Source organism: Manacus vitellinus, unplaced genomic scaffold (assembly GCF_001715985.3).
Source record: "Manacus vitellinus isolate BGI_N305 unplaced genomic scaffold, ASM171598v3 scaffold_46_pilon, whole genome shotgun sequence".
Taxonomy (NCBI): domain Eukaryota; kingdom Metazoa; phylum Chordata; class Aves; order Passeriformes; family Pipridae; genus Manacus; species Manacus vitellinus.
In genome coordinates this window covers 3274089-3300247 of record NW_021940578.1, presented here as the reverse complement: position 1 = coordinate 3300247, position 26159 = coordinate 3274089, and the positions used below count along the sequence as shown (strand labels likewise).

The 26159-nt window shown below is 47.4% G+C and overlaps 2 protein-coding genes across 2 annotated transcripts; one reads left to right on the top strand and one right to left on the bottom strand.

The window, feature by feature from the left end:
* Positions 1-2676: 2676 nt before the first annotated feature.
* On the bottom strand, positions 2677-7625 carry KIAA2013 (KIAA2013 ortholog). Its single transcript, XM_029962392.1, is given in 5 exon segments — positions 2677-5956; positions 6628-6985; positions 6987-7013; positions 7015-7482; positions 7611-7625. Coding segments are annotated over 5 exon segments (1728 nt in total). The 3' UTR covers positions 2677-5096.
* Positions 7626-8061: 436 nt separating this feature from the next.
* Positions 8062-25211, top strand: PLOD1 (procollagen-lysine,2-oxoglutarate 5-dioxygenase 1). Its single transcript, XM_029962391.1, has 20 exons — positions 8062-8067; positions 8396-8423; positions 14190-14281; positions 14774-14910; positions 15527-15690; positions 15912-16024; positions 17302-17365; positions 18024-18121; positions 18447-18548; positions 18652-18783; positions 19157-19278; positions 19953-20057; positions 20508-20633; positions 21404-21545; positions 22044-22157; positions 22431-22496; positions 22828-22932; positions 23308-23454; positions 23756-23881; positions 24152-25211. The coding sequence occupies exons 1-20, from the start codon at positions 8062-8064 to the stop codon at positions 24305-24307; spliced, it is 2145 nt and encodes a 714-aa protein (XP_029818251.1). The 3' UTR covers positions 24308-25211.
* The last annotated feature ends 948 nt before the right edge of the window (positions 25212-26159 follow it).

Sequence of the window (26159 nt, the reverse complement as noted above, 5' to 3'; positions counted from 1 at the left end):
TAGCAGTTGTTTGCATTTCCATTGCCTCGAAAGTTCATCACAAAGGTGTCCTCAGAAGGAAAATGTTGAATGAATTTTTTTAAGACTTGGTGATGTGTCAGCAGTAAGTGTCTGATGTATTCAGACACTGATAGATTCAGACATGTCAGCACAGTTGGATTAGTTGATCTCTAGAGGGCCCCTTCAGCCTTAATTATTGTATAATTCTGTGTTTGCTTGAAATTTTATTTTGTTCTGGTTTGGGGGCTTTTTTGTGAGTGAATGGCATCTGCCACTTTGTACTGGCTGAAAAGCTGTCTCTCATCTTCTTTTCTAGATCAAGTTTCTTGTGTTCAGCACACCAGACTTCTTCAATAAACCAGACTGTGATCACTTGGAAGTGGAACGTGTTTCAAGCCATACAAAGAACCAGCTGTCCAGGATGGTGGAGAAACCCTGGTCAGGGTGGTGACTCAGACTTCATCCCTTTCCTGTTTGTGAGAGCAGTGGCACAGCCCTGGGGGAGAACAGGGCTCCTGCAGCATTGCAAATGGGATTGTTTACACCCCAAAGCAGTGAGACCTGGGACAGAACAGCGTGAGCTTGGTCATGGAAAGGAGTAAAGCATTTCCACTGAGGACAAAGCAGCAAGAGCAGGCATTTATACCCCTCCAGAGCTGCTGCTGCCACAGAAGGAAGTGTCCTAATTCTACTCTCAAGCACAGGGTGTGACTCTTGGGGATGATCCTGTGCAGGGCTAAGAGTTGGACTCCATAACCATTGTGGGTCCCTTCTAATTCAGCTTATTCTGTGATTCATTACTGACATTTGAGATCAATGACTTGATATCAACACTTACCCTTGGCTCTTTCTTCCTTTTTGTCTTCTGCTACAGGAATTTCCCATCCTCTGTCACACTTCCATCCCCCAACCCTTGAAAAACTGTTGCTGGTTATTTAAAACCCAAACATCTCTAGCCCATAAGTCAGGTCACGCCTGGGGAGCAAACTTATTAGAATGGAAACAAATATCACAACGCCAGCTTTATAACCAGAGCCGTGTTGTAAATACAGACCAAACCAGAGGCTCGAAAATGCTGAACTGAATGTGTTGTTTAATGTCAGGATTAACAAGCAGCAGAATCCCTGATTTCCACAGCTTCCATGGAGCAGTAGGTACTGCTCTGGATGGAGGACGCCTGGAGCACACATGTGGAAGGCAGAAGTATAGAATGCTTTGCTGTTTTGTCTGCCTCTCAAGAATGTATTTTCCTACCCAGACAATAGCACTTGAAAAAGCCACATTCTGAATTGCAAATTGGATCAACCAAACCCTGTTCTGGCATCTTGTATTTATTATCTGACAAAAGCAGAAACCAGGATTAACTGAGTGCAGAACTGAGATTCTAATTTTTTTTCCCCCATTAATTAGTTGGCTCTCTTCTTAGTGTCTTGAATTTACAAGCTAAACAACATTTTATGATGCCATTTAACTTCCACGCCACCATCATCTTCTCTGAATTACAACTAAAAGTATAAATTTTTGATGGTCAATCACTATTTAAACTTTCCTGCTTTACTGTGTGCTTGTAAACATGGAATTTTGTTTAGTTCTTTAAGGATTTCTGTTCACAAATAACCTTCTGCTCTCTTGCATGCTGTAAATGGAAAAACCCTGTTCTTTTCCCCTTTCTCCTTTGTGAGGGAATTCTGAAACAGTTCTTTTGTTACTGGGGGGGAGTGCTCATAAGAATCATAATGTATTTAATGTAAAACATTCTCAAAGCTGTTTTGGTTTTTTTTTCATCATGCTTTATGTAATGATTGCTTATCCATCTTTTCCAGGCCTAGTCTAAATAGTCTTTCTTGGACTCCATGGCCATCACACTGTTGGCAGTTCTGCCAGGGAACATCAAAAGGCTCAGCCCCCAGCTGATACCACAGTGGTTTGGAAACAGCACCCTGGAAACTCTTATCATCTTCGTGCCAGATGTTCCACACAGGCTGAGCAGCTCCTGCAGGAAGAAAGAGCAGGAGCTTCTGGTATGTTCTGGTATGTTCTGTTAAAGCAGAACAGCAAATGTCTCCTTCCATACACAATGTACATCTGTACAATTTATCATGGACTCTGTTGCCTCTGTTTTTATTCCCTTGCAGGGCAGTAACTCTGCTGTACCAATTAGTAAGTGGAAGTGTCTGCAGATGAGCTGCATACACTGAAATCTGATTTTCTGAGGGAGGTTTTTCATCTGAAACTAGAGAGTAACCCCCCTAGAAATTCAAAATTAAATCCTGCCCCAGCTTTCCCCTGGGAGCACCAACTGTGCCAATGTCATTATTTGCTGGATGGCCATTAAATCTGCTGCTTGATTGTTCCCTGGGACTGTTTCTGTGTTCTTAAAACTGAAGCTTGGCCTGTGTTCCTCAGGGGAGAACAAAGTTATACAGAGCAGGGAAATGGAGATGAGCATGACCCTGTGTGGTTCTGTCTCTAGTTGTGCCTTCCAAATTCACCTTTCCAGCTTAGATCCATTTCTGTATTACTTTCCACACTGTATTCTCTCATAATCCAAGCACTTTTGCAGTCAATACTGGCCATAGATGTGACATAAGGCTCTGCTTGTTTTAACTGGGTGGGGAGCAAGGTCATGAAAGAACAGAGACAAAACCAACACAAAACTCAACCACGCTTCACCAATCAGATTAGACTGAAAGATATTTATTTAGAAACAACAGCTTTGGTATTTTAAAACCAAACAACCTTTAAATCACTAGAAAGTGGGATGTCTTCCCCTCCCCATAGCCAAAACAAATCAATGCATAAAGTCTCAGTAGGCTTAGAGTAGGAAACCTGCAGAACAGCATTTCCAAGTGTAAATCCAGAAAACAATTTCAGCAAATTGATTTTGCACTCTACAGTCATAAAGGCTGAAAAACCTGTTACCAGCACTTAGATATCCACAGATCAATTGACTGTTACTGAAGTGGAGGCAAAATTATCAACATCCTCCCCCACCCCCCAAGCAATAAATTAAAAAATGTATACCAGAAAGGAAGTTACACTAAGGTTTTCTAGTTAACTCTCTGAAGGGAATCATCATTCTTTATTCTCCTGTAAAATTAAAAAAAAAACCCAACAAAACTCAAATCAAAATATCAAAGAACTTAGTATATCTTCAAGTATGTTCACCAAATGGATTACTCTTAGGGAACTGAACAGCTTACAAGGAAAAGGAAACATCTGTTACATGAACTTCTGGCATAAACCCTTCCATCACCACACCTTCCAAGTCTCAGATTCCTGTCATAGCAAGGCACAAAAAGATTGTTGCTTTCAAAAGGTCCTTGTTCTCAGCTGCAAAATTGTCAGATGTCTTGTGCAAACAGAGGCTGAAAGCAGGACTAAGTTCACTTGGACACGGGGATGTTCCCATTCAGCTCATGGAACGGGGGGTTATTCCAACACCATCCATCTCGCTGCTACAGAGGTTCTGAGCTTCAGCTGGCTCCCACTTCTGCCCTGGTTCTGGAATCAAGTTCTGCATCACCTTCCTGTTCAGCAGGTCCACCCAGGCCGAGGCAGCAGAGTTTGCTGTCGCTCAGGGCTCTGCAGTGTCCAGGCTGGGGGTGGCTCAGCCCTGGGCTGTGGCTGTGGCGCTTCTGGGCAGTTCAGTGAGCAGAGTCAGGGACAGTCACCTGCAGCAACGGGCAACAGGTCACTTGGGAACAGGCAGAAGGCAAGTCTTGGAGATGACAAAGGCAATCAGAGAGACAACAGTGAGAGAAGGACATAATTACATAATTCCAAGGACACGTTCCAGGACACATGTCAGCTGTGTACACAACAACTGGCACCACCTCCCAGCACCTTCCTCCTTCTGCACGAGGGTTTGGATCATGATCAGAGGCTTGTAACAGCAGCTGTCTGACACACACATCTATCCTACCTCCTCCTAGGTTAGTCTGTCCAGCCACAAGCACCTCCCACTCATTCCTTCATTGGATGACAGGTATTCAGACCTGCTTGGGATCAGGTTTGATCCCCAGTGCTCACCACGACAAAGCCAGGGAGCTGACAGGGAAATTTCCAGCTCTCCTTAAACACCCCTTAGATACCAACTGTTGAGTTTAGTCTAGCACCTTCTGTCCAGCCTTAGCTATCAAAAATTGAATTTGTTTTTACCATTTGGAATAACAGGGCAATCTAAAGCTAGAACTTCTCCTCTGACAGCTCCACTTAACTATCTCCTTTTTATTTCCTTTTTTTTTTTCAAACACAAGCTACATTTAACTGTTCAGCCCTTAGGAGGGGAAGCCTCTGAACAGCACAAGGGAGCTCACACAGCAAATCCAGTCTGGTCTTGCATTTCTACTCTGTATCAACACACAGCCAGAAAGTCCCAGTACTAAGAGCAGAACTCACCTTCTATTCTCTAGTTTTTACTAGCAACTAAGTTTTCTAAGGCAACTCTAAGCAATAATTTCAAAATCTTTACACCCAAATGAGATGCAGTAGAGCTTGAAGCCAGAGCCTCCAACTCACAGTAAAAAGCACTCAGTACTTTCCTTAATTTTGTCTGAATGGAAGAAACACCAACTCAGCACCTGCCCCAAACAATGGTGGTAAATGTGGTTTGATGGAGGACTGCACAGTGTCTGTAAATCCATGAACATGGACCAGGAGTCCCAAAAGTCAGAACACCAGCCTGCATTTGGGTGTTGCAGTGTGACACGTCACCCATTCAGACCAGGTGTGACATCTCCACACAGCAGCTCTCACAAGCTTTCTGGTATTGCAGAACAAGAAACATCATCTCCTGACATTCCTGGCTTAGAAACAAGCAATGATGTATGGAAAAAGGACAGAAAGCTGTGTCTGCCTCCACCTGCAGCCTTACAAATGTCTAAGGGCAGATGATGAGTTCATGTCTGCTAATATTTATAATCCCTGCTGCTCCAATCCCTGCCCTATTCCCTCCCCTTGCAAGAAGAGGTCACAGGTTGCTTGTTGCAAGAGAGACTGAAAATCCTCACAGTCCAAGACAGACCCTGCCCAGGCACAGCTGACAGAACACCAGGCTGACAACACTCAGTGGACAGCAGCCAAAAGCAGCAGCCTTATACCTTACTCCTGAAGAGTGGCTTGGCTCCAGGCCCACAATATTCGTTGTAGATGAGTTTGAACAGAAACAAGTGAAACAAAGTGATTAAGGAGGCCACACTGAACCAGAACAGGAAGGGCAAGCCCGGGTATTGCTTGGCCATGTGCTCCTCATGAGCCAGGATAGCTTTTAGGTGGAGTGTGTGTCTCAGGTCCTGCAGGTGGACCAGGTCTGTGGATATATAAAGCAGGGGTGTGATGGGCTGGGTGACCATGACGGGGAAGGTGTGGCCCCGCGCCTCCGAGGTGAGCTCCACGGGCTCGTTCATGCAGCCTGCCTCGCAGGCATACAGCCTCACTGGCTTCTCCTGCAACTTCACTGACACGTGCAGGAAGGGCTTCCCTTCGGCATCCAGCAGCACAGCCAGGTTGATCAAGTCCTTGTTGTAATGGATCCCACGTAAGGAGTAGCTGTTGTGAAGCACATCGGGGTCAGCCTGGAACTGGAGATGGTTCTCCGTGAACTGCAGCCCCCCGAAGCTCAGCACCATCCCCTGCATGAGCCCGTGCACTCCAGCTGCCACCAGGCCCTTGCAGCCCCGTTTCTGGAGGGTCAGCTTCCACAGGTCTGAGAGCTGCAGGATCTGGGGGACGCTGGTGAGCCTGGCTGGCCACAGGTTCTGGGCGTGCATGGTGGCGTGGCCGCTGAAGCAGTGGTCAGCGTAGTTCAGGCTGCCCTCCATCTTCTCCCTGTCCTCAGCACTGATCAGGGGGTCCAGCAGGGGGGCTGGCATGGTGGACAGCACGTAGTACAGGGTCATGTTGACAGTCTCACTGGATGGGGTGTGAGCATCCGTGATCTTCCTCATTTCAATCCCTGGAACGAAAGGAAAACAAGGCATTAACCAGGAGGAAAAGAAGATCAAATGTGCACATTGCCCAGGTGTTCTTTATGACATCTAATAAACCTTTGTCCATAAAACACTGCAGTGAAATGTCTCCTTGTATTTGTCTAAGAAGACAAATCATTCTCTCCGCTACTTGGAGTTTGAAAGCCAAGCTTTCCTACAGACAAAGCTACTCTTACACACAGATGTCACCATGACTCTGCAAGAATGATCTGTCAAAGGAAAATCTCTTTCTACTGGCTATAAAATAGCAAGTTCTGCATTACTTGGGCAACGAGGCCATTAAAATCTTACAAAACCATCCTTGAAATCTTAGGAAAAACCAACCTTGTCCTGTTAAGGACAGTCCTTAACTTCCATGCAGAAATCTGTCTTTTTACTGTCACTAAAGGTCAACTCTATTTTCCAACTGACAAATCAGTGAAGTTCCTGAAGCCATGGAAGGCAGCACACCCAGAGTTATGATCAGAAATGTTCTTCCATCACTTCCTTTGTGCAGTCAGGTGTCCTCCACATCGTAAAGCATGCTGGATTACAAACTGTTTCAACAACCCCTGAGGAAGAGTGGAGCCCCTGGAGCCCTTACAGGTCATTGAGCTTTCAGCCACTCTCTGTGGAAGCTGAGCATCACCTTCCTTACCTGAAATGAACAGGTCAGACCAGGTCTGCTGGTGCTCCTGGAAAAGATCTTCCACCCCCATCTGCATCACCTCCAGCATCTCTTTCCTGGCCGCCTCCCTCAGCCTGCCCAAGGTCTCCTCCAGCCGGGCGGGCTCGGTGGGCTCCGAGGTGTGCACCACGGACAGCACCGTCTCGTCGAAGTGCGACTTGGGCGCGACCTGCAGGCGGCTCACGAGCTTCTGGGCCGCCACCACCACCAGCACCGCCTTGTTACCGCCGGGCAGCGCCAGGCGGCCCGAGGAGAGCACGAACTGCACCGCTTCTCCAGGCTGCCGGAGAAACGACGCACGCGCCGGGGGGCGAGAGGCCTCAAAGGCCGACCACTCTGTTCGTGGGGTTGGCGATGCCGGAGGCGCTGAGGATAGAGGTGACGGGCGGCCCCGGTGGGCACCACGTCTCCGACCGTCACGTCGGCAGTCCCGGGCCCCGCGCAGGGCCCGGTGTGAACGCACGCACCGCCGCACCGCCGTCCGCAGCGCCGCCAGCGCCGCCGCGCCTGCCGCGGCCCGCCCAGAGCCCAGCCGCACCAGCGCAGGGTATCGGCGTGGCGAGCGCGGGGCGCCGCCGGGGCCCCGGCCGGCCTCACCCAGAGGCGCCCGCGGTCACATTCCGCAGCAACCCACCGTGATGCCCGCCAGCGCAGGCCCCGCGGTGCCTCTCCGCCCCCCGGCCGCGTCCTCGGGCAGACGGCAACGCATCCCGCGCTGGGTCTGCGCGCCAGGCGCCGCGGCCCGCCTGCAGGCACAGCGCGCCGCCCGCTCGGCTCGGCCGCGCCCCGCGCCCGCGCACCGCCGCAGACAGGTACAGTAGGCGACTCAGCAGCACACCACCCAGCAGAGCAGGGCGCCGGCGCCAGCTTGCTGGACCAGCAGCGCCGGCAGCCCCTTGAAGGCGCTGCGCAGCCAATGGGGGAGCCCGGCGGGGAGCGCGGCCCCGCGCTACCGGCCTAGGCGCCATCGCCGCGCGCTTGGCGCGCTTTTGCGGCGCATTTCGCGGCGCTTTTGCGACGTGCCGCGCGCCGCGCCCCTCGGGGCGGGGCGGGAGGCGGAGAGAGACCCGGCCCGGCCTGCCTACGGGACCCCCCCGGCCGGGACCCCGGCCCTCGAGCCTCCGGTCCGGGGCTCTTGCAGCTCACGACCCGCCGGCTGCGACACCGCCGGCTCCGATCAACTCAGTTCCGGGACCCCCCCGGGGTACCGACCCGCCCGGGCTCCGGAGCCTCCGGACCGGACCCGCTGGCTCTGACCCGCCCTGTCTCCAGCCCCCCTCAGCACCGGGGTGCCCCCCCTGTCTCCCAACCCCGCCGGCTCCTGGAGCCCCTGCACCGGGAACCCTTCCCCGCTCCGGGTATCCCCCGGTCCCGGATTTCCTCCCCTGCCCCGCTCCCGGTGCGATGTCCGCGGGTGTCCTCGGGCAGCTCCAGCCCAGGGCTGATGTTCTGTGTTCTGTGTCTCCGCCCGGGTCACTGCACCGATGGAAAAGGCCTGGAGGGGATTTCCGTAATTCCAGTGTCATTCACTGCCGTTACCACGGCAGAGACCGTGCGGGAAAGCGAGTCATGTTCTAACACACCCTGTAGTAAATAGAGGAACAAACTTAGTGACGCGACTGAGATGTGCACGGGAAAGCTTTGTATCCCGCGCAGCGCTCCGGAGACACAAGAACACACACAGTTTCGAGCAAGTCAGACAAACACTGTGACTTAAAACTATGAAATTCTCGACCAGGTTGAGCCAGTGAACCAGCTCAGTGAAGGGAACGGACGAGACACATTCTTCATTTATTCCTGCAAATGAATATTTGAATGAATGCAAATGAATATTCCTGCAAAATCCTGTTTGATTTTGGAAGGAGCTCTGGAATCCCAAAAGGGTGGGTGAGACTCCATCCCCTGCGGGTTTCGGTGGGGCTGGTGCTGCCTCAGAAGCCCCGGTGTGTTTTGAGGCTGCACGAAAAACGGAGCTCTGAGCCTTCCAGTTTTTAGGAAGTTGCTGCTCCGCCTGGAGCACGTGTTGCACGTACTCATGGAACATCTGCACTGGCAGCTGGCTCTGTTTAAAAAGACAGGCACCGACTGCAGCCAGAGAGCACAGAGCAGTGCAAACACAGAGGGGGGAAATGAAATGTGCTCTCTGGGCTGGCAGAGTTGCAGAATGCAAACAGAGCTGTCACACAGCGACGGGCTGGGTACAGCAGCACAAACAATGAGGCATTCATGATTTCCAGTGTGCAAAACCGCTTTGGTTTCAGACTGGAGAGATTTAACTTCTTCAAAATGAGAAACTTGCAATTTTAAAAACCCGTGTTGAGTCCCAGCTCTCAGTCTGAGGTCTGAAGGGAAAGTGCTGAGCATCTTTGCTGTGGCTCCTGGCTTAAAGTGTTGAAGCTGCTACAGATTTATCAGGGCCTGCAAAGTACTGAAGAAATCTAAAGTGAAAATCTGGGTTTTTTCTTTTCTTTCCTGTTTTTTTTTTTTTAATTAAACAAAAATTATTTAGAGAAACTGGCAGCTTTGCAAAAGGAAGTGTCCTGAAATCACTATTTTAGAGAGAACTAGTATTTCCTTGGGTTGTTGCCTGTAGTACATCACTTGAGCACGAGACTTATTCTGTTTTCCTGGTAATTATGAGGGAATTACTACTTCAGGGAAAGGGGATGGAAGGAAAAGTGCTTTGAACACACCCAAGAATATTCCCAGTGAACAAATTGTAATGGCAGTTCTTCGGGATGATGCTGTTATGAAGCACAGAGAATATTCATTAGCTACAATCTGGCCTTTCTAGTGTGCTTTATTTTTTCTCCTCTAAGAACATACCTTCTTGGGTTTGTTTTGAAAATCCAAATCCTGTGATATCTGTGATTTCTGTTAATTTACAGAGCTGGTTTGCTGACAGGCCTCATGTAAGGTCTGTGTCAGTGGTAGATCCTCAGGCTCTAAAGGGTTTCCCAACATCTAAACCTTACTGAAGTGTAAAAGCGACCCTAAAGCAAATGTTAAAAAAAGTGTAATTTTTTAAGATGGGATTATTTGCCCGTTCTCAAATATTGGCAGAATGAACTAGAAAAAGATGCCTAGATAAGTCATCAGGGCTAGAGCAAGAAAACCCAGCACAAGGCCACAGAGACAAATGTAAGACTTAAAGACCTGTACACGGCCAGAGAAAACCAGTCAGTGCAGGGAACAAAACCACTGCAGGTTCTGTGTTCACCAAGGAAATATGGGAGGCAACAGGTGGGAAGGTGATATTTAATAAGGCTTCCAGTTTCCAGAGCTGTGCATAACGTTACAATCCACTCCTGGTCTGCTTTTCCTAGATAAATGCCCGTGTCAGCCCAGCTGCAGCCCAGCACCAGCTGAAGCTGCCCAGAGAGTGACTGACCCCTCTCCTCCTACGCCTTTGCTCGGTGCCCGATTCTCCCCCGGCGTCCCACGGCCGGGGTGCCCCGCACGCCGCCCGGGTGAAGCCCCGGAGCTGCGGGATCAAGCCCCCGAGCTCCACGTCCCGGTGCTCCCTCTCCGCCCCCGCTCCCGGCCCGGCCCCAGCCGCCCGCCCGCCTCTCGCGGGCCGGGGGCGGCCCGGGAGGGAGCCGCCTCCCCGCTTCCTCGCCCGCCCGCGGTCGGGTTGGTGCGTGCACAGCTCCTGCAGCCCCGGAGCCTCCGGAGCGCCCGCTCCGTCCCGCAGGCATCGCCGCGCTCCGTGTGGGGCTCCCGGCGCGGGGTCCGGCCGGGAAAGTCGCTTCCATGGTTGTCCCGGCGGTGCTGCTGCCCTGGGCGGTGCTGGCGCTGCTCGGGGCGGGGGGCGGCCGTGCCTCGCGCAGAAGGTAAGGGGGGCTCCGGGGGCGCGGGGGGACGGGCGGCAGGGCTGAGGGACGGGCACAGCCCCGCGGTGCCGCCCCTGTCCCGCTGTCGCAGCCCAGGCTGAGCCCCCGGGCGGCACCTCGAGCCTCCCGCCGGGTCCCGAGGCAGCTCACGGCTGTGGGACACAGCCTGGCACGCCGGTTCGTCCCGGCGAAGGACTCTCAGTCCCCTGGGTTCCATCCCACCTGGGTCAGCTCTCCCTGCTTTTGGACTTTGACGGTTTAAGAACGAGGTAAAGGGAGAGCTTTAGATCCCTGACTGTCCACGCTGTGACTCAAGATCCGAGATGCTCCTAAAATAACATCAGTTGGTAGAAACTCTGGAGTAGTTGGTAGAAGGGCAGAGGATTAGGGCAGCTGCAGTGTCAGCAGCACTGACAAAGGGCTTCACGCACTGTCACTCTGCCAAGAAGTTGGGATAATTATCTCTGTCTTCATTAGAGACGTGGCAATTAGGAGGAGATTTAATCTTGTTACCTAGAATATTTCCCTTCACAGTGTGATTCTGGTATAATTACCTTTACTATATATCTATTACTTAATACAGTTACATGTATCCATGGGAGTGTTGGGAGTTCTTTAGCTATAGTGGCATCACTGAAACAAAGAATCTCTCTGTGCTGTCCTGCCTTCCTTGCACATCCCAAATCTTCCATGGTTTTGGTAAGGTTTTAGAGTGCACTAGAGCTAAAACTGAGGGCTGGGAAAGAGAATGAGGCATGTTGGTTAGGAAGAGGGATTTAGAATTAACTGCTTTCTGAACTCATCACTTCTGGTGTGACTCAAAGAAAAAAATGCCTCACCTTTGTCGTGCCTCAGCTTCCCCAGAGTAACGTGAGAGTAATGATATCTGTCTGCTCTCTTGGATGTTCTTTTAGATCTTTGTAAGATCTAAAGATCTAAGCATAGTTATTTATAGTTAATTGAATCTTTAAAAAATACTTCTGTAAAGTAAATTTAATGCAGAGATTATATTATCCACTACTAAATTGTGCACTGATTTTTTTCTATTTGATCTCCATATTAATGGTGTTTTTTTGGACACCATCTTAACAGGAAGTGGCACAGTAAGATTTCCCAAAGCACAGCCTAGGGATAAATTCATTCCTTGTCCTAAAATGCAGCTGCAGCTGTGCTTTCCCTGTCAACTCAGGGCTGAAGTAAATAACTTTAAATTTATTGTTTTGTTACTGAACTTGTCACTGATTTTTAATCTTCATAAAAGCTGAGAAGTTTATACAACCTTTTCACTGTGATATTGACATCAGAGTTCCTGTTCTAGTGCTTTGTCCCTACAGGATACTTTTCATCTATAGAGCTCTAAAACCCTCACAAAAGTGGTAAATATCTTCTATTATTGTTCTACACATGGAAAAACAGAGGGAGAGCTGGATTGGCTCCTTGTTGCATAGCAGAGCTGGCAGTAGAGTGCAAATCCCCTGGTTCCTAAACCAGTGCTTGCTTCTTTAACCACCCTGTGTTTGTATGTTGCATCCATCCCATTATTAAATGTATTTATATGATTTTTAGTTGTCAGCATGGCCCAGGGAGCCTTTGGGCCCAGGAGGCCCAGCTTAGCTCAACAGGCTGCCATTTCTACATATGGAAAGTGACTGTGACATGGGAAATTGGGAAGTATCACTCTGATTTAGGGTGTTTTAAAAAGCCTGCACGTGATACCGAAAGTAAAAAGCTTTACTGTTCTGTCCCTGGCAGTACCCATCAGCTGCACCAGTGTTCAGCAAAATCTTTGGGAAAGATAAAAAAGGGTTAAAGGAGAAGGAGTGGAGGCAGCATAGCTCAGCACAAGCTTCCAGTGCTGGGCTGAAGGAATGTCTCTGGGGATGGAAAGCTCTCGCTACTACAGAGTTCTCAGAACAGAGACTGAGCTTAGTGTCTCTCAGAGTCCTACCCCACAGACCAGGAATGAGAAGGGAATCTGTAACCTGGAGTTCTGCTGGGGATGATAATTGTCTGTGCTGGCTTTTAGTGCTTCTCCAACTTCACAAACTGCACGGAGGGACCTTTTCTGCCTTGGAAATAGGACACCACTTCCTGTGCATCTGTGCAGCCTTTAGTCATGTCCAGCAAACTTCTGGCAGTCAGATCATAAACAGTGTGTGGCTTTCTCGGGGTGGCAGCCTGAAAATGAATTAGTGATTTACTTAATGTGAGATGCCTGAGATCTGGGGCTGAAATAATTGCATAGCAGTCAGAGTTCTGTCGTTCCTGTTCCTTCTTTTATCATTATCATATGCTTTCTCCCCTCAGGTGCTAGAATTTAAGGTTTGCCTTGACATTCCTGTCTGGCAAGCCCATGTTTTCCCCCCTTTTCCTTGGCAGTATGATCCTCACCTTTTCAGAAGCCATGAGCTCAGAGCTCTCATAAAGCTGCTGTGGCTTTCTGCATGGCTAGAAACTGTAATGGCTTTAACATATTCCCTGAGGACATACATATTTTACTCATTTGTTTGCACCCTCTGACAGAGACTGGAGCGTGCTGGAGGAGCTGGATTAGGAATGCACTTCATGTGTCTGAAAATGTGCCTTTAAATCTGCACCAGTTCAGGATTCCTGTTCTTTTATTTGTCACTTCCTTTGTGAGCATGTCTAACAAAATACAATTAGAGCTGACCTATTGACTGTTTTCAATCTCCTCTCTTTTTATTCTGATGCAGGTACAGGATTGGGAGAATATCCTCTTTCTTCTTAATGTGGAGTCTTACACTTATTTTTCACTTTTGCTGCCTTTCCCAGGTCCATCTGTAACTCCAGCTCCTAGATCCTTCCTCTGTAAGGCCAGACAGAATATCAGTTTGGGTACATTAGGAAGATACATCTGGTACATCCATTGAAAAAAATCATTGTTCCAAAAAGAGCCTGCTGAGGCCAAGAAAATGTGCTTTCAGTTTTTCCTGGTATTTTTTGATGTTTAAATCGGATAGCCAGGATTTGCATTTAAGCACGTTTCCAGAGCCTATACAAATTCCTACTTCAGCAAAACTGTTAGAGTGAAGCATAGCATTTTCATCATTGCAATGAGGAAACCAGAACTTCCCCATAAAAATCATATTCCAGTGGTACCACAGACAAACTTCTGAAAGAGAACTTCAGGATTTCGCTTTGTCATTTTTAAGGGACTGGAAATAAAAAGCAAGTTTGGGAGGAGAATGCAAGTGAAAGTTATAGCACAATTAAATTCACATTGAATATGTATGAAAAACTCTGGAAAACACCTCAGGAATGCAGTAGAAAGTAGGAGCTGCCATATAGAGGGAATAATAACATTCAGGACTAATTTTGGTTTTCCCTACACCCAGTCAATGCTGAGTGACAAAAAAGCAGCTCTGTGGGGAACAGGAAACCAATACTGCACTAAATGGATGCCTTCCAAATGGGCATTCTGTAGTAGTTCTATTTTTTATCTTCAACTTTAATTTCCTTCATACTCTGTGTGAGAGAAGAGAATTGTAGCTTTCACTAGCAGGGCAAGAAACCACTTACTACTTTTTATTTTCTTTTTCTAGCTCCTGACTCAGGCAGTGAAATTGTATCTTTCCATAATCTCTTGTTTTATACCCAGGATCAAGTTAGGTGTGAAACAGCTGGTTGTGAAAACAACACAAGCTGAATGTGTCTCTTTGTGCTTTCCCCCTTGTGCAGAAAACCTGCTGGTTCTGACTGCTGCCACCAAGCAGACTGAGGGGTTCCAACGCTTCAGAAGATCAGCCCAGTTCTTCAACTACAAAGTCCAGGTGATGTCGAGGTGGTTGGTCAAAGGGAATTTTGAATTGTGGAAATGGATAAGGCCTGGCCATAAAATGATTAAAAGCTCAGGAGAGGACACACCTACTGAACTGGCTGAAAAACACTGTGACTGGGGCATTTCTGCAGCAGTCTGTTATTCCATCCTGAGTGCTGGCTTGGGATGAGATCCATAACTCTGCTCAAGGGAGCCCCATGGCACTTTTCCATTATTCTGCCAAAACACACTGTACAGAACGTGCTCCTGTCCCTGTGGCTCAGAGTGCTTTGTTGTTGTGCTACGTGTTACTCTGCCTGGCCAGCCCAGAGAGTGGATCAAAAGCTGATATATATATATAAATATATGTCTATAGTCCATTTGTCCTGGGGCTGTTATTTTTGCTGTGATTTGCACAGTTATCAGGACTGGTCAGGTTGGGGGTTCTGGTCCTTTCCTGTGAGCACTGCCCTGTTCAGGTGACCCTGTACCTGTCGTTGTGTAGGTGCTGGGGCTGGATGAGGAGTGGCAGGGTGGAGATGACCAGAATCCAGCTGGAGGTGGGCAGAAGGTCCGTCTCCTGAAAGCAGCTCTGAAGCAGTTTGGGGATAAGGAGGACCTGATCATCCTTTTTGTAGACAGGTAATGGTTGGAAAGAACTTGCCATGGTCTGAATCATAAGGCTGTTTGGACAGGAAGTGAACTGTGAAGTAGATTGCTTTTGAAAAGTGTGTCCAGACCTCTGTTTTTTTTCCCCTTGATTTCTCTGTAGTTGCCTGAGAATCACTTAGAGCTGCATCCGTGGCACTTGGGAAGGTCTCAGCAGAATAGGCTGGTTCCAACTCTTGCCTGATAGTGTTGTACCTGATCCTGCCATGGTGGAATTTGGCTGCCTGTAACTGCAGAGAATGAGCAGACAATTCCTCTGGAACTAGGCAGGCCTTTCTTACCAGAATTATTTGTTTTATAAGATGAGGTAGGCTGCAGCACAATCCGGAGAGCCAAGAACTGGTCTGCCAGAGAAAAGTGAAGAGGAAAAAGGACAGTTTGGACTCTCAGTGTCTTTTCATATGCCCAGCGTATGAATAAGACTCTGCTTTAATTAGCTACAGTTACTTCACAAAAAAATGTAATACTGTGAAGCAGAACTAAAAGAAAGGGATTCCCAAAGAATTAGCTGTTTCTAGAAACTTTTCTCACTGACATGTTTTTCTGTCTCCATTCCTTTTTGTCCCTTTTTGTCTGCCTCCTTCTCTAGCTATGACGTGCTCTTTGCTTCGGGCCCCACAGAACTGCTGAAGAAGTTCAAACAAGCCAAGAGCAAGGTGGTTTTCTCAGCAGAGAACTACATCTACCCTGACAGAAAGTTGGAAGCCAAGTATCCTCAGGTGCGAGATGGAAAGCGCTTCCTGGGTTCTGGAGGTGAGACACAGAGCTTGCTTTCAGCTGAGAACCTCTTTCAGCTTTCTTCTCCTATTTGGCCCTTGGGAGAAGTGGTGAACAAACTAAAAGCTGGTGTATCTCTGCTGCAACACAGGGTGTAGTGAGAATTCATGTGAGAGAAGTGAGAGTACAGGTATAGAGGAGTTATTCCACTTTTTGGTCATCTGGGATGAAATGCCTCTTCATTCTTATTCCCACAGGCTTCATAGGTTATGCTCCAAACCTGAAGAAGCTTGTGGAGGAGTGGAAAGGAGAGGATGATGACAGTGACCAGCTCTTCTATACAAACATCTTCTTGGATCCAGAAAAAAGAGTAGGTGTATATAGATTTTGAGAGCCTGAAAATTTGCATTCTAGCCAGTATCCCCATGTTCTGTTATTAGCAGTTTTTATCTTTAAGCTTAAAATATGAATGGGAAAAGAGATGACTTGAAATTTCCATGACTGGAAGCTCATACCAACCTCCTCCCAGGGGATGTGAAACCCCTGAGTGCAGTGCTGACTTAGAGATATCCAACCTAGCACTGAAGTACATTATAGGTAAATGCCATGTGACATCCTACAGAAGCCTGGAATGGACCCTGGAAGCAGCACTGCTATTCCAGCACCGAGTGGTACACTGGCTGAAGCATCCAGACCCATTCTGGGTCTGCTGTCCCTGCCCAGTTGTGCATTACACAGGCCAGTGTGTCCCTGAGACACCACAAGTGCACAGGAACTAAGAACTCAAACTGTAACAGCCATTTACAAACGAGAGGAAACATTTGTATTGAGGAACTGCTTTTACACTGACTAGAGAAAGAGTTGCAGTTTTTTACCAGCAGGGCTGGTAGAAAATTCAGAGCAGCTGGACTTTTTTAGTTCCCTAAATCCAAGTATGGCCTGTGATAATTTAACATGAACAGTTCCTTTAATGTTCTCATCTGCAGTTCTGGCCCTATGCCCTGCAAGGGCTGAGTAATTCCCCTGCCTTGGCACTCTGACAGTGGATGTTAGCACCCTGCTGTCCTTCCCAGTAATGGCTCTTAATGGATGCCTGCAGGGACATGGAACTCTGTTAAGTCACAGCTGCATTTTAGTCTGACCCAGTCAGAGTGTGACTTGCAGCAGGGGATAAAAACAAAGATTGCACAAGCTGGCCTTGCACCCTACTGTGCTCTGGTTTGGCACTGGTACCTGAGGCAATGCTTGGGTAACACTTGCCCTAGGGATAGATGGCAAGAAACTCTCCACAGCAGATGGTTTTGCTGTCTTGGCATTCCTGTGTGTTATCTGTGGGGTTTATATAGCTGTGTGCAGGTGCACTTCATTCATATGCTGGAGATTTATTGATATACCCCCAGCAGCTCTAAAGTGTCTTCTTTTTTTTTGCACAGTTTTTGCCTAATAGAATATATACAAATTGTTTTAGAAAATGGTGAATTGTCCCAGATTCGAGTGAAAATGATGATTATCTGGGAGTGTTTTAGATTTCAGGGCTTGGAGAGTTTGCAAATCATTATAGGAATGGGATATATCTTCACTCAGCATGTAAAGAATGGATGCCCCCCTGTGTTCTAATTAAGGTTATTTATCTCATTATTTTAAAAGGAAAGTATCAACATCAGTCTAGACCAAAGAAGCCGGATCTTCCAAAACCTAGACGGAGCACTAGGTGAGATGGGAGAGGGAAGGTCATTTCTCCTTGGAATGAAACTGCAAATTGATACCAGAAATAAACTTGTGGCTGAAGGGATTGTATTTCAGAAATGCCTGTCCCTGCAGAATAAGCTTCAGTAAAAGCCTCTGCCAGAGTTCTGGGATTTGTTTGGAATTCCACTGTGACCAACTAGGTTCTCTCTGCAATTCCTTCTCCACTTGAGGGAATGCAGGTCAGGTTTTTCATCTTACACCTCCTTGCCACTTTGATCTCCAGGCATGTCGGATTGCATTAGCCCTGGGGATTGAAACTGGGAGGGACTTCCAGTGCAAGTAAAAACACACAGCCCTGCCCAGGGCTTGCCTGTCTTTCCGCTTCAGAACCCTGCTGGAATGCCAGGGGAGGTGAGAAGCAGCCACGGGGGGCCTGGGAGCAGTCACTGATTGTAATGCAAAGATGCATCATTGTCCAATTTCCCAGCCATCCTGTTACTTCACAGAATCACTCTGAACACTTTTTTCTTCTTTCTAGTTATGGTCTGTAGCCCTTAAACTGCCTGTGCACAGTTATCCATATCCATGCTTTCATCTTTCAGTGGTTTCTCAGTAGAAATGAGGGGTTGTGCTGCTAATTATCAGTAAAAGCATTAACATGCTGGCAATGTCATTTCCAGATGAGATAGTCATGAAGTTTGAAAACTCACGAGTGAGAGCAAGAAACTTGTTATATGACACCCTGCCTGTGGTGATTCATGGAAATGGACCCACCAAGGTAAGTGGACCTCTTGAGAGAAAGATTTGGTCTGTGTTTGTTGCAAAGTGACCCTTTAGGCTTGATGGATCTGGTTACTGTCTTCACATTTATTGACTGTCCCTGTGTCCACTTGTATTTGAGAAATAATAAGTGGTCCAGGTCCATGGCAGGTCCAGGTCTGGTTCAAAGACCCATGTGTAGTTGGACCCTCGGGCTGTGGTGCTTCAGATTCTTTAGTTCCCAGAGAAGGTAAATGGAGCTGAAATGTGATTTTACAGTGGGGTTGCACACAAAGAAACTCCCCTGCCCCGTAATACAAAATATTGCAAATTGCCTTTTGCAGCTGCAGCTGAACTACCTGGGAAACTACATTCCTCAAGTATGGACATTTGAGACTGGCTGCACTGTGTGTGATGAAGGCCTGCGAAGCCTCACAGGGTTTAAGGTAAGGCTTGATGTGTCTGTTCAAAGCTTTAAAGACAAGTCTTAAAATGGGATCTGATGTGGAACTCGAGTCACCACTTCTCTCCTCTCCTCTCTGAATGCAGGATGAGGCACTGCCAATGATCCTGATTGGCATTTTCATCGAGCAGCCCACCCCATTCCTCTCCCAGTTTTTCTTACGTCTTCGTAACCTCCATTACCCGAAGCAACGAATCCAGCTCTTCATTCACAACAGTGTAAGTGAAGATGGCCTGTGATGGTCTTAGCAAATGTAGGGAAAATGTACACCTTCCCTGTACTCTAGGCACCTTTGCAACCTTGGGCTAGACTTAGTGCCATGGTCTAGTAACCACGGTGGTGGTGGATCAAGGGTTGGACTTGATGATCTCAGAGGTCCCTTCCAACCTGGCTGATTCTGTGATTCTATAATTCCAGCCTCTGTAAGCCCAGTAGTTATCTGCAATGGCACCTATAAGATAGCTCTGTCCAGCTGTAAAGATATGGAAGTGGGAAGAGCTGTTGCCCATCTGGTTTGGCATTTTCAAGAACAGGAGGCTGAGTGGCCTGGGATGAGCCCATCTTACCCATTTTTCCTTATTTTTGGCATAGGAGGAACATCACTTGATGGAGGTGGACTCTTTTGTAGAAGAGCATGGCAAAGAATATCTCTCTGTCAAGGTGATGGGGCCAGATGATGAGGTGGAGAACGCTGAGGCACGTAACTTGGGCATGTAAGTGAAGAGGCCACATGTGATGGCTGGCAGAGTCAGCCCCTGTCCAAACTAAGACATTTGTTTTTTTTCTGAGGATCATCCCTGTCAAGTGATTGCTTTTCTTTTTTTCAGTCCCCCTTTTCTTTCAGTTTTTCTAGCACTAACTCCCATGCCCTTACATATTGGGAAAAAAAAGTCAACTTTGATACCAGCTTTATCTCTCCACTTTCAGAGACTAAGTTCTCACTGGTCCTTTGCTCTGGCAGAAGGATAATCCTGTACCTCCCACATGTCATCTACATGCCCAGCCATAGATCACAAACAATATGCACTTGTATCTCTGGAGAGGAGGAGTGTAGTAGTAAAACTAAGAGCTAGTGGAAGAGTATCTCCCTGTCTGTGACCAGGAGATGTTGGAGCTCTGGTGTGGATTTGTGCCAACTGTAAATGGGAACCTCTCCAGTTTGTGCTGAGGAAACAGTTTGGTAAATGTGATTTTGGCTGTGTGTTTGTCTGCTGCTGGATACTGAATCTGATGTGCTTGTGCTATGATGGTCCCCTGGGTTGTTACATTAAATTGAACTTTTCTGAACACCTTTAGACTACAAGGTGAAGGAATTCCTGTGTTCTGTCCCTTGTCTTGCTCTGTTTTAAGAGGATTTTGGTGTGACTTTTCTCTTCTCTGGCTGTAGGGATTTGTGCAGGAATGATCCTGACTGTGACTATTACTTTAGCCTGGATGCTGAGGTAGTTCTGAAGAACACAGAGACTCTGAGGATCCTGATCGAACAGAACAAGTGAGTTCTTTGGTCTGAGCAATCCTTGTGGTCATCTCACACAAGGAATGCTGTGAACTCTTTTATCACTGAGATGTGTAAGGTACCAGGAGAACTGTGTCAGAGATGGAATGTTAGACAAACACCTCTTAGGTGTTGGGGTTTTTTTACATTGTAGTTGTAGTCCCTGGATTTTAGGCAGGGGATGTAAATCATCCTCATTTTTGTCTTTATATAGTCAGTAGAACAAATCAGATTCTAAGAGACCTGGTGCAGGGTGCAATTAGAGAGGAGACTGGGACCATACTTGCCCTTTCTTATGTGGAATTTTATTCCAACAGAGTTAAGGAAACACCAGCTCTGTAAGTGAGGAAGAATATAGCTGTTACAGTCCTGTGGTTTGTAAATATTTTCCTTTTCTTCTTGTGGTAACATCCCGTCCTGCAATTCCTTTCCCTTTCATGCTGCCAGGCTGGTGATTGCCCCTCTGGTGAGCCGGCATGAGAAGCTGTGGTCCAACTTCTGGGGAGCTCTGAGCCCTGATGGATACTATGCCCGCTCAGAAGATTATGTGGATATTGTTCAAAGGCGGAGGGTGTGAGTATGCAAAGAGCTTTTCCCTGATATAATCCCTCAGATGTAAAGCTTGCTGCAGCACATGATCATCAAACTGGCTGCTGTCAAAGAACCAGAGAGCACAACTGTCTGTGTGTGTAGGAAAGGAAGTGTCTGCTCTGTGTTCTCCCTTGAGCAGAGATAATGAGATTTCTTGTGATCAGAGTAAGGATTTGAGAGTCCTGACTCTGCTGAAATCACTTCATTTTACTCATGTCATGTTTTCCCACCTATGGATTATAGTTAGTGTGACCTCTACAATCCTGTAAAGTGCTGTTTAATCTCTTTCAGATAAATCTTCATAAAATACCATGTGATCCTTGAATGGAATATTCACAAAATAGAATTGTTGATTCATTCATATTCTTGAGGGGCCTTTTTTTTTATAGGCCATTATATGTGCAATACATGCTGGCAATCAGCTTATGCACTTTTGGCCAGTTCAGTTTCTTTAAATCACTGGAAAAAATATGTTGATCTCTCTGGGAAGAGATTCAAGCCATTAATTATGTCCCCAGCAAAAGCACACAGTAGCAATTAATTGCTTTCACAGTGGACTAGCATTTGTGCAGCTTAAAAGCTCTGAGCAATATAAGCAATTTTTTTTCTGGAATGACAATCCCTGTTGGTATGGTTTCTCCCTACAGTTCTGAGTTGGCTCTTTTAGGCAAGTCTGGCTGCCATCCTGTCAAGTCCAGCAATTTCTGTCTTGGTGGTATTTCAGGTCTCACTGTGCTTTCCCTGTGTTCCAGGGGGCTCTGGAACGTTCCCTACATCAGCAGCGCTTACATGGTTAAAGCCAAGGCGCTGCGCTCGGAGCTTGACCGGGAAGATCTTTTCCACAGTGGCAAACTGGATGCTGACATGGCTTTCTGCCACAACGTTAGGAATCAGGTCAGTCCAGGAGAGAGGCTGGCAGGGAGAGCTGCATGCCACGGTGGAGGGTGCAAGATTAAGGAGTTCCAAGGCATTCAGCTCTGCCGGGCAGGGGATGGGGTGAACTGGCACTAGTCAGTGCTGGGCAGGCTTTGGAACAGTGTGGGATTTCTGTCCTGCTGTGAAACCACACGAAGGCAGGGACCACTAAATGTGGATAACATTTTTGTTCTTGGGCCTATTCAGGCCTGTTCTAAATGGAAATGACATGGTAAGAAGGAAGAACCTAACCTCACAGCAGCTATTCTGCTCTGCCTCCAGCCCTGGCTGACAAGAGACAGAATTACTGTTTCTGGCTATAGCCTTTCAGAGCTCCTCATATCCAGGGTGGAAATTTAACTGAAGGGCCACAACAGGAAGAATGAGTAAATTAACAGCTTGGAGAACTGTCAGTGCTTATATTTCACGGTGGCTCACAGAAATGCAAGGCCTTGACAGTCTTCCTCTGTCCTACAGGGAGTCTTTATGTACCTGACAAACCGGCACCAGTTCGGACACATCCTGTCCCTGGAGAATTACCAGACAACTCACCTCCACAATGACCTCTGGCAAATATTCAGCAATCCTGAGGTGAGACAACCTGCATGCTCAGCAGGCACAGCACTGTTGCATGGGAATATCTGATGATTTGCTTCACCAGCACGGGAGGTCCAGGCTTTGTAATAATGATGTCTCTCAGGTGGGATGAGGAGTGCAGTCACAGAATTTAAAGAGAGGGTGTTTATGAGATTCACAGCATCTGGATCTTCAAAGCCTGTGAATACTGCATGAGTGCCTGTCCTTTCATTGCCTCTTTAAGCAGGCCCCACAGAAATGACTGGTTTGCTTATCTTCTGTCTGCAGGACTGGAGAGAAAAATACATCCATGAAAACTACACAGCAGCTCTGAAGGGGAAATTGGTAGAAATGGTAAGAAAACATCACTCTTATCCATCACAATGGGAGATCAGCATCGGGACAGTGCTTGTATCATTACTATTGTCATTCTTGGGAAGAAGCAGTTCGGCACAGGGAGCATGACCTTGAAAGTATTTTTAGAGCCAAGTCCTTCTCCTAGAAGTACATCTCCAGCTCTCTTAAGTGGAAATGGGGCACATAAATCAGAAGACAAATTTCTATCCTCGATATTTTAGTGTCTTTCCACTTGAACTGACTCAGTCTGCACTCAGTTTAACCTTACTCCTTTTGCCTCAAGCACCTGTCCTTGTTTCTGCTGTTCTCACCTGTTTGCTTTCTGCAGCCCTGCCCAGATGTTTACTGGTTCCCCATATTCACTGACACTGCCTGTGATGAGCTGGTGGAAGAAATGGAACATTATGGCCAGTGGTCCACAGGTGACAACACGGTAAGTAAAGCAGGAGCTCTTTGAGTTTTGGGTCCTGCTTTTATCTGTGCATATTTGGTGGCAGCTGTGCCTCCTATGGGAAGGCATTAGATCCCACAGTTAAACCAGGAAACTGGAGATGACACCCTAATTTTGTTCTTAAATGTGAATTAATTTTTGAGTCCTCTTTAGTGTCCTCTGAAGATACAGTGTTCAGCCTTCATGATGGCAATATCGTTTCCCTTAGGTTTTAATTATTGTCTGAAATGAGTTTTCCATCCTGCAAACTGTGATAAGTAAACATCCTATTTATTTGTAGTTACCAGAAACAAGTGCTTTTCATTCCTGAACTCCAGGATCCCCATCCTTATGGGTATTTCTGTGATTCTATTTCAGGATAGCAGAATACAAGGAGGATATGAGAATGTCCCAACTATTGACATACACATGAACCAAATTGGCTTTGAAAGAGAATGGTATAAGTTTCTTCTGGACTATATTGCACCCATCACAGAGAAACTGTACCCAGGATACTACACTAAGGTATGTGCACCTGAGCATCAAAACTGGCCAGCTTCTGATCACCTCTTCCAGTTGCAGCTTTGTGCAAAGAATCCTCTAGGAATACACATACTTTTTCCTAGTGTGGGGGGACTGACCCTGGAGTGTGACATAAGTATGAGCCTTAGGAAATGTGCAATTTCCCAGTGGCATTCTCCTGCCTGGTCGCTGCCTTTCTCCCTTAGCAGTGGAATGCAGTTTCAGTGCTACACCCTGCTCTGCAGCTCAGCAGCCAAGGACCCCTACAGCCCTGTAACAGTGCCCTTTGTTCTTCTCTCCCCAGACTCAGTTTGAACTGGCCTTTGTGGTTCGCTACAAACCCGACGAGCAGCCGTCCCTGATGCCCCACCACGACGCCTCCACCTTCACCATCAACATTGCCCTGAACCGAGTTGGGATAGACTATGAGGTGAGTGCCAGTGGGGCAGGAATGCAGCACAGCCTCTGGAGCAGTCCAGGCAGCTGAAAACCCTTTCCTTATCCACATCTGGCTTCTTCACACTAAGGATTGCAATTTTTGACTGGGCTAGGGTAGGAAGGAGAACTCTGAATGCATCAGAACACACAGGGGATTCTCCAAGCACCTTCTCACATTTTCAGAAGGGCTGCCAGGAGAAGGCAGAGGCCCTTTCCTTGAGGTGCTTCTTCCAAGCTGATGTGTCTCTTGTGTTCCCATCAGGGAGGAGGCTGCCGGTTCCTGCGCTACAACTGCTCCATCCGAGCTCCGCGGAAAGGATGGACCCTCATGCACCCGGGACGCCTGACCCACTACCACGAAGGGCTCCCGACCACCAAAGGGACTCGTTATATCGCAGTGTCCTTTCTTGACCCCTAGAGCATTGCTTCCCAGCAAGGACCTTTCCCTGGCCCTGCTCGCTGCTGACTCTGAGTGGAAACAGGGAATGCTGCTGAGAGTTTCTAAGGCATTGTTCAAAGGTATTTGGATATTGATTTTTAATGGTATTTTAAGACTCCACTACTGGAAGATCTCCCTCTCTGATACTGCAGGTAATATCTAGGAATATTGCTGTAGAATTGTGAAGGAGATTTTGTGCCTTCATTTTTGATTGTGCTCCTCATCCGCTGTTTCTTGGAAGTGCCATTTACTTGAACCTTCTATCACGGAGTGGTTGGCTTTAAAAAATGCTTTCCTGGACTGGAAATCCAGCTTTCTGGAGGCAAGTCACAAGCTGGAAGCCTGTTTTCATCTACAGCTATACAGGACTGGATGTTAGACAATAATTCCTGGACACTATTCCAAATACAAAGCAATCAGGGAGCTGATTCCAGCAGTCATAAGAGTTAAATGTCACACCAGATGAAAATCAGCAGTAAGAGCCTGAAGATCATCTGATTCCTTACCTCTTTGCAGTCCTTGCAAGCCTATCACAAAGTTCAAAGCAGCAGCAGTGGCAATATAGGTGCTTCTGATCAGCTGAAGGAAGGTCCTCTAATGATGCTTTACCTCTGGGATTAGACTGAAGAGATAAGACAGCCTCCCTACCTTTTGTTTCTGCAGCTAAGAGCAGCAGGGATACCCACACAAATTCAGACCATCTCAGTCTGTGAAGATCAGATCTAAGAAAGGGAAGTCTGGGAACAACTGCATCAGTCAGAAGGGCTTCACTGTGGAATTGTCTCTGTTCTTTACCATGTTAAGATTGTCAAAACCTCTGATCAATCTCTGGATAACATCCCAGAGGTCCTGGTGGTGTTTGGTGGCCTCATTCCAATTGTCAGAGATTGTTTTGGTCATTTTCTTTGATGGCCCATTCACATTAGGTGTAAAGAGCTGTTCTCTGGTTCTTAGGGGAAATAATTATTCAGCGTTTCTATTATTTAAGATTGCAAACCAAAACACTCCACTGCAGACAGTTCTCCAGTGGGGTCGAGGCTGATAGAAATGAGTGGTTGGGAAGTGCGGAGAGATTGTGATGAACTAGTAAGTGTAAAAATCTACCAAGAGTAGTACCATGGTTAGAGAGGGAAGGGGAGAAACCTTTCCTGCCTGTGCCTGTGAGATCCCTGCTCTGCTTATCCCACACTGTTATGCTCTGGCTCTGCCAGACTAGTGCGTTTCACAAGCAGTAAATTCACATCATGATTGTCCTTAGGGGAAAAAAAAAAATCACCTTCTCTTCACTGTCTGTGTCTGCAGCTTCTGCTGCCTGACTGTGAGGGGCAGAGCCCCTTCCTCTGGGACGGGTCACATTAATGTGGGCACAACAGCTTTACACGTGTAAGTTCGGGCAGGGAACTGCCTGCGGTTGGAATGTGCCTGAGGAAGGTGACATAGAGCTTTTCCCACCGCTTTCCATGAGCTTTTTAGGTCTGTTTTGAGGCCACACACTCAGAGGTGCCTGGGGGAGAAAAATCCAGGCGGGGCGACCGTTTGAGAAATAAAACTGTAATAAAACCTGTTAGGTGAAAGCCAGAGCTGTCTGTTACCAAACGAAGGGATTGATACGCCAAACGTTGAGATGTCCAAAAATGTGTATTATGTATTTATTCAGCAGTTGGGTTTTTGTTTGTTGTTTGTTTGGGTTTTTTTTTTCCCACTTATTTTGTTGTGTCTTTCCTCGTGCCGGTTCGGTGATCGGGGTTTTAACGAGCTGTACGAGGGGAAACTCGCATTAAAAAACCCTTTCCCGTGTCGGCGGGTTCGGTTCGGTTCCTGAGGCGGAGGG

What these genes read in the sequence shown, in the direction of transcription:
- PLOD1 (XM_029962391.1), top strand. An exon ending in TCTTGGATCCAGAAAAAAGA is followed by an intron (nt 16,025 to 17,301) that starts GTAGGTGTATAT and finishes TTATTTTAAAAG; the next exon opens with GAAAGTATCAACATCAGTCT. An exon ending in GGTCCACAGGTGACAACACG is followed by an intron (nt 22,933 to 23,307) that starts GTAAGTAAAGCA and finishes ATTCTATTTCAG; the next exon opens with GATAGCAGAATACAAGGAGG.